The 14,618-nt window shown below is 31.6% G+C and overlaps 1 protein-coding gene across 1 annotated transcript in view; it reads right to left on the bottom strand.

Moving 5' to 3' along the window:
- The window catches only part of LOC111631112 (nucleolar GTP-binding protein 2-like), a 61,579-nt gene that overhangs the window by 44,072 nt on the left and 2,889 nt on the right, over positions 1–14,618 (bottom strand). Inside the window, exons 2-3 of the mRNA XM_023375311.1 lie at positions 8,370–8,457; positions 4,279–4,373 (exon numbers count right to left, since the gene is read on the bottom strand). Of these exons, the coding sequence (XP_023231079.1) occupies positions 4,279–4,373; positions 8,370–8,395 (121 nt within the window). The 5' untranslated portion in view covers positions 8,396–8,457. The remainder of the gene's footprint in view (positions 1–4,278; positions 4,374–8,369; positions 8,458–14,618) is intronic.

A 14,618-nucleotide genomic window follows, 5' to 3' on the forward strand; every position in this document is an offset into this window, starting at 1 on the left:
CAGTATTGCTCAGCAAAAAATAAAAACAAAGGTTAAAATTATTAGATTATTTCATATTTTTAACCCTTCTATTATATTACATTATAATATTTGGTAAAATTTTTAAAATTGTGTACAGTAGAGGATTAATGAATTTTTAAATGTGTTAGATTGGTCATTTGGTGTGATAAACCCTTACATAAGATAACCTTTCTTTTTATATAAATCAAGTACTATAATATAAGAAAAATTAAAACAAAATCCAAATAAAAAATTTTAGTTATTTTAGCCTACCATTGTTATGTTTAACACAATACTTGGATGGTATGAAATGCCACAATTTTATTGGTCATGTAGTATCAAATGGTAATCTTCCAATGAATCAAATTTCACAAAAATGGACCAAATATTTAAACTTGGCATCCTCAAAAACCACTTAAATCATATTTTGTGCTTAGTGGTAACCTTGCATTATGAAATTTTCCTATTCGAATACCACCTACTGCTTGTCCAATAGGAAGAAGGGAGTATTGCAGAAGGGGGTTGAAGTAAATTCAAACAAAAGTAGTAGTTGACCTCCTCCTGGAAGAAAGGATGTCAACGACTACTAATTAATATTGGTCTATTATTAATATTTGAAAAGTATTCCATGTTGAATAGGTTGTGATGACCTTGCATGTGATTGAAGTTGCTAACCTTAACATCCAAAAAACTTCACATAAAATTTGTTTAAATATAAAATCTTGTAAAAATGCAAGAATTGCTTTTATGTGATCCCACATAAAAGCAATTCTTGCATTTTTCCTTTTCCTTTCCTTTACTCAGATGTTTTTGCTAAGCTTTACTTTTTCAACCTGCTTTTATGTGATCCCACATAAAAGCAGGTTGAAAAAGTAAAGCTTAGCAAAAACATCTGAGTAAAGGAAACTTTTGAAACTTGTGGCATAAAAATAGTGGATGCAGATTTGACAGTGAGACTCAACATGTGTATAAAGTGCACATTACACAGAGGAAATTTTGAATGAAATAATGTTGCCATGATAATAAATAGGAAAAATAAACATCTGCACAGTGAAAGACCAAGCTCTATTTTGTGCCTTAAAAATCATTGCATGTATTGTACATTAATAAATCTAAACATTAGAACAACTTTCAACAGTAGGAAGTTTGGGGCAATAAGTTTATGAGTTAATAAGGGGAGATGAAATCAAGGAAGAGGGATAGTGTGTCCAGATTTCATGGTAGTTAAGTATGTCTACATGATACATGCATTAATTCTGCATGGCATATTTTCAATAAGATGGTCAATATCATCCTGAGAGATGTTTAATTATGCTTGTTTTAACTTGTGATTGAAGTTCAGTCAGATTGGTAGCAGAGTGAGGTAATCTTTAAAAGTGTTGTTTTAATATATCTCAGACATTTTAAAGTGAAGAAAGATCAGGGAAGAGTTTTCCCATACTGTGTAGTAATAACAGTGATTCTTGCAATATGTGAATGGGTATTATCATGCTGAAAAATTGTACAGAATGCTGCACCAAACAATGTAAAACTACGAGTCTTAAAATCTTTTTTATGTACTTTTGAGCATTAAGTCTATTGAGGATAATGACTAGAACTGAAACAAATAGCCCAAACCATAATTCTGGGAGTTTGCACTGTATGCCATCCAATGATATATGATAAAATTGCCAATTGCCCTCTTTTCCATTATATCTCTGCATGTCATTTCTGCTAAGAATAAATCAGGACTCATCAGTAATAGCCATAGCATGTCTACTGTCAAAATTCTTTCTCTGCACCCCTGTAATCTCACAGATCTGTTGGCTCAAAAGTAGTGTTAACAATGGTATATGGAGAAATAACTTCACACAAGTGAGACTGGAAAGTAATATCTTACTACTAAAAACCTCAATCCACTTAGAGCCTTTTTTTTGTTTCCAGTACTCCTTTTTTTTTGTTTCCAGTACTGTTTAATATGTTTTTGATCTAGGATAGATCTTCCTCAGATCAACATAAAATGTAATGCATTTTGGAATGTTAATGAATTAAAAAAAAAACTTTCGAATATATAAAATACAAAAACTTGAACAGTATCCACAGAACTACAGGAAAAGTACAAGAAAATGTATAAAAATAAAAAATAAACATTAAAAATCAATGTATCTGGTATATTAATACAATAATTCAATCCTCTTATGTGCGTGCATCAACGTTGTTTCCTTGTGCAATTTTTAAAAATTTTTAAATTGAAGCCATTGAAATTTTTAAAATCAGAAAACAAAGGCCAATATATCAGTGTTTAAATTAATTTATTACTATTATTAAGGACACAAAGGCATAAAAGTTGCCACTGTATCAACTTTAAAAAGGATAAATGCCTGTCATATGCTTGGAAAACACTGTGTACACAAGAGAACATTGATGACGCAAGCACATAAGAGCATCGAGTCGTCATAATAATATACTGGACACATCAATTTTAATGTTTATTTTTTATTTTTATACATTTTCTTGTACTTTTTCTGTAGTTACGTGAATGCTGTGCTATTTTTTGCATTTTATGTATTCAAAAGTTTCATTTTTTCCAAAATTCATTAACAATCCAAAATGCATTCCATTTTATTGATATATTGATCTGAGGAAGATCTTGCCTAGATCAAAAACGTTTGTCTCTAAACATTATTTTATTAAATAGTACTGGAAATAAAAAAAAAAGCGTCTGAGTGGATTGAAGTTTTTGGTAGTACAACAATGGTCTGTGAGAAAAAATAAAGCACAGATTGATGTAGATGTCTCCTTGCAGTGGATCTTGAAAATTTTCCACCAACAACTACATTTGTAGCATATCTTACTTGTTGCACTATGTTTCTGTATGAAAATGAAATTCTGATCAATGTGACAATCTTGCACTAATTAACCTCTAAAAATCTGGGCTGGATCTACGGATATGTGTACCCTCTCCTATCCATTTGTTCCATATTCTATGTAAAATAATGAACTGCAACTAACCATCAGTCAACAATAATCTTTGATTGATAAACCACCTTCACAAAGGTCTATAATCTGACCTCTGCCAAAGTCCCCTAAATGTAAAAAGTAACTAATGCTTCTACTTTTGAATATTTCTAGTTTAAATGTTAGTTATAAATAATAAAGCAATAAATAAACTTGTTATAAATTTTTATTAGTTATTATTATGATACATTAATATTAGAATTAGTTTATACATTAAATTTTGACTTATAACATAAATACAAAAAAGTTTTTAAGTACTTTTTCAAATACTATAATCATAACTGTTTTATCAAGTGCAATTGTTGTTGTACACAAGTATATTTAGTGGTAATATAAAAATTTAAATTTAAAAATAAATAACAAATATTGTTACTAAATGTGTAATATATGAGAGCTATCCAGAAAGTAACTTCTATTTTCATGTAGTAATTGAAATATGAGACATAAAGGCATCGTTTTTGCACAGAAATTACGTAAACATATAGCATTGATAAAGTGAAATTTGTGTCAGTTATTTGTTCAATAACATGTTCAAAATGTTTGCTGTAATTGAGAATCCCACCAACTGTTAAATACATTCAGTAATAACATTTCTCTTAGCCAAAAGGTAAAGGTAAAATGGCTGAATCTATCATCAACTTTACAAAGTATATAAGGAGAACATAGTGAGTGAGAGTAGTTTGAAACAATGATGCCATATAGTCCAAAAATAGTTGGACCAACATTCACAATGAAGAGATGAATCAGTTGTGATCACAATGTGATCAGTTGACTGTGATAACAGATGAAGTGGTTAAGAAAATTCATTCAGAACAAGCATCATGACATGTTGAGCTCTGAAAAGGTTTTCTTGAATGACAACACCTGCCTGCTTACTCAAACCCTACTGCAACAATTCAATTGGAATTGTTTGAAAACTCTTCATACATCTCTAATTTGGCATCTAACAATTGCAAACTTTTCATGCACATGAAGAAATGGATTGCATCGCATTGCTTTGAGAATGATAAAGATTTATAATCCAGAGTTAAGACATGGCTTCAATCAAAGGCAGTAGAATTCTACAAAGATGGAAACTTATTTATCATTATAACAAGTGTCTCAATTTAGCTAGAAATTATGTTAAAAAAATAATCAAAGGTTGTAGTTTCAGTTTTATATAATAAAATTTTTCTAACTATTGTTGTTACAACAACCAAACAGCAGTTACTTTCTGCAAAGCTCCTGTATGATCTAATTAAAATTCTACAAAGTGTAAAATAGCTTTATAACGTTACTTACCAAACCATTTTTGATTTGGTGCAACTCTTGCCACAGTGCCAGATGCAAGGACTGACTGAAAGGGAGCTGCTTTAATTATTTTTCCTTTTCTATCTCTAAATAACAATAATATAATTATAAAGAATTAACAGTGTTCAAATATATATACAAATTATATTTGTATAAAATTAAAATTTAACAGGCTAATAATTTGCAAGATCACCAGTATAAAGGATCAACAAACACTTGTTATATAATTATTTTACCACTAATTAGGATTATCCTATATTTTAAACACATAACAGATTTTTAGCTTAAAATCAGGATCAGTATTTAAGAATTAAAATACTACTATTAATTTTGAAATATTAATATAGTCAAATGAAAATATACCATTTCAAATATACACCACCAATTTAACAGAACAATTTAACAACTCTTTCACTTTGGCATGGTATATAGTCTGAGAGATCCACTACTTCTACTATGAATACCACTAATTTGGAAGGGAAGATCAGACAGAGAACCACTCTGTCTGATCTTCCCTTCCAAATTACATATTATCATCTATAAGGTAAGCAAAAGTTTGAGTTCAAGTCTCATCATGAATAGACTTTTTCTTTCAGAACATTCTAAATTACTTAATTCAAAATTAATATAATTATTAAATTTAGTACATGATAGTTGCTTAACAATATGTCTTTAGTCCAAATTATGTAATACAGTAGAGCATCAACTATCCGAATACCAATCAACCAAAACATAGGTTAACCAAAAGCATTCCAGTCGTCAAATTCAAATTTCCGCTAATGCTGTTTCGTTGCAGCACTCTCTTCCTCCCTGCTAACCTAAACTGTAGGCCTACTTTAATGTACTACATTATGTAACATATGTATTTGTAAGATGTGTGATACAAATTATATACAGTACAGTTTTGTGTTTAATATATTTTTCGTAAATGACCAGTCCCAAATTGTTTCGGATAACACAGGTCTGCAAGTAAAAAACTGCACAGGATTTTTACACATTTTCTTATAGATTTCAACGTGGTAAAAACAAAAAAAATACCAAAAAATTTCCATCTCGTCAATTTTTTTTGTTACACTCAAGTTGTTGTTTGTATTTAGCATAAAATTCCTAGTTAACTTAAAATTTAGTATTCTTTTTATTTATTTAAAAAATGGCCTTAAAACAAAGACTTCTCACATTAATTCTATCAATTATAGCTGGACTTGGCAATAAATAAATAAAAATGTTAATGGTTGAAGAGAGTAGTGGTAGGGGGAAATGAATTAAGTAGTTTTAGCATTAGGAGGAAGGTCGCATAATCGTGTAGAAACAGGTTAAAAGTTGATAGTGAGTAATATTACTGGTGAGGTTAAGCATGTTTCGACATGTTATCTGGGATACTAGGAATAAATATAAACAACCTGCTGTTGGATTAGATCAGGGGTCAGCAGGAGTGGCTCTCTGCATAGACATTTGCGGCTCTTTGGACATAAACTCCAATTTCACCTCATCTCAAGCAGCCTTATAACTTATGAGTTTATGAGATAGAGCTGCCAAAAAATCATGTATTCAATTAAAAATAAGTAGCTATTTGCCAGATATAGTAAAGCTATCGAAAGCGACGCATGGACACCGTTCTAATTAAGTTTTTAAATAAAACATCTTGAACTTTTCCCCCCTAAAAATCCATATCCTATACATATGTATATTACATATATGCAGCTCTCTGGTACTTTTGTTATCCTGTTTCCACAACAATTTGGCTCTTCTCACTTGACAAATTGCCGACCCCTGGATTAGATCGTGTTTCAACAAGCTAAATAAGTTCAGTATCTCGCTGGCCATCTAATGCCACACTCAGTTTATATCCAGCATTCGAATGCTACTGTGCTTGTATTTTTATTTCTGGAATATGGCTTGCAGAGGTTGTGTAATTTCTTCCAACAGCTTCTGTTATGTTTGTGGTGAATACATGGTGAAAAGTCAACACCCCATTTATCCGATCCCCTCTTTTTGGAAACAATGGGAGAAAAGGAAAAAGAAGCATGGGACTCTTTCAAGAATGTAGTGCATAAGTTTTTGGGGAATATACCCTGACTACAAAACCATTATATAATGCATGCTGGCAGCATATGAAGCTCAAGGATGCAAGATGAGCTTAAAAGTTCATTTCTTACACTCCCATATTGACTATTTTCCTAAAAACTTGGGAGTGTACAGTGAAGAACAGGGTGAAAAGGGTGAAAGATTTCACCAGGATGACCGTGATATCGAGAGATATTACCAAGGAAAATGGGATGTCGATATGTTAGCTGATTACTGTTAGATCTCAATCGTGAAACTAGAGAAGGAAATCAGAAATGAGTTCAGAGAAGCATCAAAGAGAAGAAGAAAAGGTGTCATAAGAAAAAAGAGTAGACCTAAAATTGTGTATAAGTATCAGAAACAATTTTTTGATTAGTTGTAAGAAAATATAATATATTTAGTTCATTGTAATAAATAAGAGTTTTTATCAAAAATTTGTTTTTATTTTGCAAAAAACCTATACGTGATGGGATGTAATGGAAGTTATTTTTAGAATCTCTGATCTTTAAAACATATAATTCAGCAAAAATATCCCATGCAGCTGGAAAAGAAAATTTTTTTGCAGACCTGTGTAAGTGACAAACAGTAGCACAAATAATAGCAGCAAGACAATCCTGATTCTTTTCTCATTGCCATTCTCCNTTAGTTCATTGTAATAAATAAGAGTTTTTATCAAAAATTTGTTTTTATTTTGCAAAAAACCTATACATGATGGGATGTCATGAAAGTCATTTTTAGAATCTACGATCTTTAAAACATATAATTCAGCAAAAATATCCCATGCAGCTGGAAGAAAAATTTTTTTGCAGACTTGTGTAATCGATGCTCTACCGTACTTATTATATTAATTAGTCAAAGTTCTATCTTCAAAGCTAATCAGCATTATCATTTGATTATTAGAATAATTTGGACTTGGTTGCCTATATATATATATATACAGTAGACCCCACAGGTTCATATAACACAGGTTCATATAATACAAATTCATATAACATGGCAAAAAAATTGCAATCATGTTCATATAAACACGCTAAAAGAAACTCGTATAATATGGTAAAACATCATCACCAACTTGTGTCGCGACAGGATTCTAGGACTTGTGTCGCGACAGAATTGATCGAATCTAGACCAATAGTGGATATTGCACAAACTGTTGAGTTTAAACAAGCACTGGACCTACTGAAAAACATTTATTATTCAATAGCCATAAAAATTATATTTTTATTAATGATGCCTCCAAAGTTCAGCGAATTTTTCGCAAAAAAATAACTTATCAGAAAACACGCACTTGCCATTCGATGCACCACTCCATGACGAAAACAAGCTTAAACAATGGCATTGTCAAACAGTGCACACTTGGTAAGTAACCCTACAATTTTCTGTTCATAGAATAGTTTATATAAATTATTCCCAAAAAATTATGTGTGTTTTGGAAATGTTGAGTCAAATTAGTCTAGAATCGATGAATTTTATGGAAGAAAACCTTTTAAACAGCCGTAGACCCTAAACTGCACACATGCCGGGCTGTGATTGGCTCATGTATTTAAGTGACTCGTACAACACAGAATTCATATAACATAAAATGTATCTACTGTGTTATAGAGGGGTCTACTGTATTACATTTGGTTTTGCTAATTTATAGTTGGTTTTCAGAAAGTTAAAATCACTTGTTTCATTAAACAGTTTTGCTGAATTTAGAAAATCAGTTTTTTCTAATGTTTAGTTTTAGTTTTCCAGTTAAAGTAATCTGACAATGTATTTCAAAATCTTAAAATTGTAAATTCCAAGTTATAAGAAAAATCAAAGCTTTAAGAAAATAAAAATGAAATTTTTATAAATAAAATTATGATGTTTTTGGAGTTTTCTAGTTTCTTACGAATTAAAATTTATAAATGATAATTTCAAATTTATATTTAAAACATTAATTAAAATAATTGTTGTAACAAAAAAATTTGATTAAAAAAAAGTAAATATAAAAAAGTGCTTAATAAAGTTTGTATAAAGTCAAAAATTATTACCTAATTGGCTTGCAATTTTTATACATTAATAAACGTTTGATAGTTGATTTATCCCGAAGATGAGAGCCATTCTTCTGCTTTAATCTATCTAAATTCAGATTTTATCAATTAATTTAAATGTTATAAAATTAATATTTTCAAATAAAATGAAATTTTTAAATAATTATTAAATTCAATATAATTTAATTTTGATTAATAAAAATTAAATAATTCATCATTCATAAATTTATATACAGTAGAGCGTCGATTTTCCGAAAGTCAATCATCCGAAACTTCAATCATCCGAAAGAATTCCAGTCAGCAAATTTAAATTTTCGCCAGTGCTGTGGAGCTTCAATCTTTGTCTATGTCTTGGGCTACTCAAATATTTTACGTTTTTGATACTAAATTAACATCTAAAGTATAATTTTTTATTGTTTTTATATTTTTCAATATATTTATTTTGTTTGTACAAAATAAAAAAATAATTTTTAACGATACAATAGTCTTTGTTAGGCTTAACATCGACGAAAATTCAACGCAAAGCNCTGGGACATGTATAAAAAGAGATCGCACTTGCACCTCGGGGCGGACAGCCGAAGCAGACACAGCCAAGCAGATAGCTGGCAGACATTCACAGTGGTCACAGCCCAGCGGACATCAGGGATCACCAGACCTATTCCGCTATTCTGTCCGCCGCAACCCCTGTCTTCCCGCCACAATCATGATCCGAAGAGAACGAAGACTACGATTAGGAACCGCCGATCCAAGAGCGTTTTACTCAATCATAGCTTACGATTCGAGAATATTATGTCTTTAGAGTTAGATCTTAGTTAGGTTTAGAGTCTTATTACATGAACCTTTTTGATTTGTATTGTTTGTATTTTCTCGCTAACCCTCCCCACTCACATTTTTGCCTTCCTATACAGCTATCACTGACAGAACCGCCAGTAAGTGGGGAAAAGCTCGACGCTCAACCCACTTGGTTTTCAGATGAGTATCACCATGTTTATGTAGATGGGTAAAAACATGGAATATCGTATAGGATGCTATATACTAGTTTATTATTCATTACGCATACTGAATACACTCCCTGATGCGGAGAGCAAAGCCATCTCCCAAAGAACAAAACACTTAGATACAATGAACATAAGATCACAAACAAATTATACAATAATAAATTAAATAAATAACCATTTAGATATAAATTAAAGATTTAAAAATCAAATGTAATAATTAGTTAAAGTTTAAAGTTAAAGTTTGGAAGCATCTGTCAATAAAATTCAAAAAAACCAATAAATAAAAATAAAACAACCAAAAATAAGCAAATTGCTTATCTATAAAAAGGAAATAAGTTAATAACGAAGATACAGCACTGGCAGATGCTCCCAAACAACACCAGCAACAAGGCTAAATTTATAGTAGAGGAATCACGCCTCTAAAAACAAAAAATCAACAGATTTTCTTAGAAAACAAAACACTTTAAATTGATAACATGGTACAGATATAACTTTAAGAAATAAAGACTAAATTTATAAGAAAAGGCTAAATTTATAGTAGAGGAATCACACCCCTAAAAACAAAAAATCAACATATTTTCTTAGAAAACAAAACACTTTAAATTGATAACATAGTACCGATATAATTTTAAGAAATAAAGACCTGGTAAGAACTTCACAACCAAAAATTTCTGCACGTAGCACTTTAATATGCCCACATTTAGCCAAAATATGCCAGGCATCCATAATTTCTTTCTCAACACAAAAGTCACACGATTCTCTCAAATAATTATTCAAAAAATTTAATGAATTACACCTAGCCTGTATAAATAAAGACAAAATATTAAGGGAAACATCTTGATTATATAAAGAATTATCAAAAAAAGTGACATTTAAATCCTTATACCAACAATTATATACGCTATTATTTATTTTTTCATTAATACTACAGTGGGTGATCTGTTAACGAACATAATCCGTTCCAAGACTTTGTTCGCTATCCGAATTGTTCGTGAACCAATTATCGATTTACCATAGGTTTCTATGGGAATTTGATTAATTGGTTCTGGAGACCCCCCAAAATAAAAAAATATATACTTTCTTATTGTGTACAGGCACAATGAAGTGACGTTTTTCTCAACACTGGGCTAGTTGAATCTTTTATTTACTTAGTATACTTTCTTAGTTAGTATACTTTATATATACTTTCTTACTACCTTTATTTATATGTATTGATGATAATAAAAATACATACATACATAGTCTTGTGTTTTTATTAGTCGTGTTTTTTTTCTGTTTGAAAGGGTTAAAGAATATGTCTAATATCGATTGCTTTTCTCTCTTCTTCAGGATTTTTCGTAAGTAATTAATAGCATTGCAATTGCAGAAATCCCCAAGCCTTAACCTGGTTTGGATGCCATTCTAAGACCGTTGTTCTGACATCCTCCCACTTCTTCAAAGGATCTTTAATATAAGATATCGGCATTAATCCTCTTTTTCAGAAGAAAACATATCTCGCCGAGTTTCTTGGTGTTCTTCATTCAAGAGTTCTTGGCGTTCTTCTGTCGTCAGATCCATTTCGTGTTCCATTATGAACTGTTCGATATTCTTTATTTCTCAGATGTGATTTTTGTTACTCCTTTAGCTGCTTGAGTCTTCTTGATTATACAGTATGTTTCTTAAATAAGATTGAACTTCAGCCTACTGTAGACCTGTTTACGCCATACTGCCCAGCAACATTAGGCATCTTCTGCCCACTCTCTACCTTTGCTATTATACTCTCACCTTTCGAAAAGAAAAACAGACGCAAAACTTAACGAGTGCCTACCCGACAGTCTCACGAATACATAAAATAATTGTTTTGTCAGAAAAATAAAAGGCTGAAATTACAAGGAAGAGTTTCAAAGTTCGGAGGAATAATATCCGATCGGTATATATCGGCTTGAGCGTCGATGTCGACGTCTCCCACACTCCGAAAAGTTTCGAATTGTTGCCCGAAGACAAGGGAAGACCAATCGGTATTCATTAATTTACGTCGCTTCTTCTTGTGTTTGTTCTGTGGGGTGTTCGTTATCCGATCATGTGTTCGTTGTCTGAACATAAAAATCTTTCGCGAAAGTGTTCGTTATCCGATTTGTTCGTTATGCGATCTGTTCGTTAACCGATCACCCAATGTATATAAAAAATTATCAAAAATGTTAACAAAGAGAAGAGACCAGTCCATTAAATTCAAATCATCAATAATAAGATTAATACCATGATTATTACAGGTATCAATAAAATGACGTGTCCAGTCTATAGACTTTTTACCAAGTATAAATTTCAAGCAAACTTTACTCAGACAATAATCATCAAGATTAGAAATTCTAGTAATCCAATTTTTTATCCTACTAAATATTATAAATTTTATGGGAGTCAAGGCACATTCCATCATAATTAAATACCCTGATGTACAACGCGGTAAATAAAATAAGTTTTTAATGAATTCAGTCTGTATACCATCGCCATTGGACAAGTTAAAACCCCAAATCTCTGAAGCATATAACAAAGAGGGCAACACCACAGTTTTCAATAAACATAAATAATCAGTCAGATTACGTAATTTGGCAAACCTCCCTAACTGAATAATTTTATTCATCAATAATCTAATATGAGTTCTCTTATTAATTTAATGCATATGGAATAAACCATTAGACAAAAATGTAACACCCAAATATTTATAATTAGAGACAACTTGAATTGGAGAACCCTTAAACCACCATTTATCCGCCCTCGCACTCTTACCGCCTCTTCGAAAAACCACAATCTTAGACTTATTCAGATTCAATTTCAAACCATTTTCATCTAAATAAATTGCCAATTTATCAATCAATCTTTGAAGTCCAACCACAAAATCAGATAAAATTACAATATCATCTGCGTAAGCCAATATTTTAATCTGAAAACCACTTATTTCTATACTATCCTCAGAAGAATTAATAATGCCAAAGAGATCATTCAAAAAAATACTAAACAAAATTGGGCTCAAAACACAGCCCTGCTTAACACCAGTCTTAGAGAACATTAATGGCGAACAGTTACCTCCAACTCTTACCATAAGTGAGGAGTTTTCATACAGAGCAACGCGTAAAGACAAATTTATAACTAAAACCATAACGCAACATCTTTAACCACAGCAAATTCCTACAAACGCTATCAAAGGCAGAAGATAAATCAACAAAAAATGCATACACTTTCCTATGTTTCCGTAAAAAAGTTTTCTGAATAACCTGTACAAAACAAAAATATTATCCAATGTAGAATAATTAGCCCGAAATCATGCCTGATTTTCATGCAATATATTTTTAACTTCTAACCATCGAGTCAGTCTTTTATACAAAATAGTACAAAACAATTTAGAAACACATGATGATAGCCAGATGCCTCTATAATTACCAGGAACATCCTTCCTACCATTCTTAAAAATCGGAATTAAAATACTCGTCTTCCAAGACTCCAGTATAATCCCAGTATCAAAAATCTTTGAGAAAAGACTCAAAAGATTTGGTCTCAACGTCTCAAAATTCCAGAATTCCATAGAGATCCCGTCAGAACCTGGGGCTTTATTTGGTTTATACCTCCTCAGAGCAAAGTTAAGATCACTTATAGAAAATTCATGGTCCAAAAGTTCATCATACCAATTCCTACAATAATTAAAAATCGAAATGTCCGCTAAATAAGGGTTCAAGGAACCAAATAAATTGAAAAAGTGATGAAATCAATCATCAATAGGAATAAAGCTGAAATTACAAGACTTAGCCTGCTTAACATGTCGAAAATAGTTCCAAAAAAGTCTGTTATCTTTCCTAAAACAATTCTGAATTTTACCAGCAAATAATTTTTTTTTGCAATGCACAACCACTTCGCCAAACTTCATAACATAACAAAACGCAAACGATTATAAGAATCATTACTCTTCCTAAAAAATCTCCAGGCTCTATTCCTAGCACTAATTAACATCCTACAGTCCGAATCGAACCATGAAAAAGAATTCTTATGTCTCCTGATATTAAAGGCCAAAATATGCCAGGCATCCACAATTTCTTTCTCAACACAAAAGTCACACGATTCTCTCGAATAATTATTTAAAAAATTTAATAAATTACACCTAGCCTATAAAAAAGAAATAAGTTAATAACAAAGATACAGCACTGACAGATGCTCCCCGTGTGTGTTTATTTTACAATCCTACAACCCCTGCTAAGTCACAAGACACTACCAGTCTACGTACCAGACCCAGGTAAAAAGATGGTAACACATAGGAACAAGATTACCCTCCGTGCTTTCTCGCCACGATTACATGACGATAAATTGTAAATTCCGAACTCATGTACAGTAACTAACTCCGCATAATCAAGTGTATCCATATGCAAATTTAAAACAACTCTTAACGTTCACAAACAAGATCTCTTTAAGGTACAGAAGTATGATGTTGACTAGGTCAGTGTTCCGCAACCAATGTGCCGTCACAAAGTGAAAGGTGTGACGTGAACTTTTACATACTCTATTAATTTCAAGTTTTATTTATATATTTTTATCACAGTTGTTGTGTTTGTTATGCTTGTATTTCATTCACTGATGAAATAAGATGATGTTAAGGCAATAAACACCTATGTCGTCCCAGTACTCACTTATTCTTTTGGAGTTGTATACTGGACTCAAACAAATCTTGAGCAACTCCAAATGAAAACAAGAACACTAACAAAGCATAAACAACATCATCCTAAATCTGCCATAGAAAGCTTAACCCTTCCACGTAAAGATGGCGGACATGGCCTGATCAACATAGTTAACCTCCACTACAAACAAATACAGACATTCTTGTTGTTTTGTAGAAAAACTATTGCAAACATCACAGTTATATAAAGCATTAACTCTAGCAGATTCAAATAATACACCATTAAATTTACATTCACAACATATGGACACAACACAACATATAAATAACATAGACACCATTAAACAATCATGGGTGAGAAAGGCACTCCATGGCAGACATCCTTATGACCTGGCCCAGGAGTTTGTTGACAAAACTGCGTCAAACAGCTGGTTAGATCGGGGATGCCTCTTTGGGGAGATGGAAGGATTCATGATTGCCATACAGGATCAGGTCATAAATACTAAAAACTACAGAAAACACATACTCAAAGATACAACACTCACAAATGACACATGCAGAAAATGTCACATCATGCCAGAAACTATACAACACATCACTTCTGGTTGCAAGCTC

The sequence above is a fragment of the Centruroides sculpturatus genome, unplaced genomic scaffold (genome assembly GCF_000671375.1).
Source record: "Centruroides sculpturatus isolate CEXI.00-Female unplaced genomic scaffold, Cexi_2.0 scaffold550, whole genome shotgun sequence".
In the NCBI taxonomy this organism is placed as follows: Eukaryota; Metazoa; Arthropoda; class Arachnida; order Scorpiones; family Buthidae; genus Centruroides; species Centruroides sculpturatus.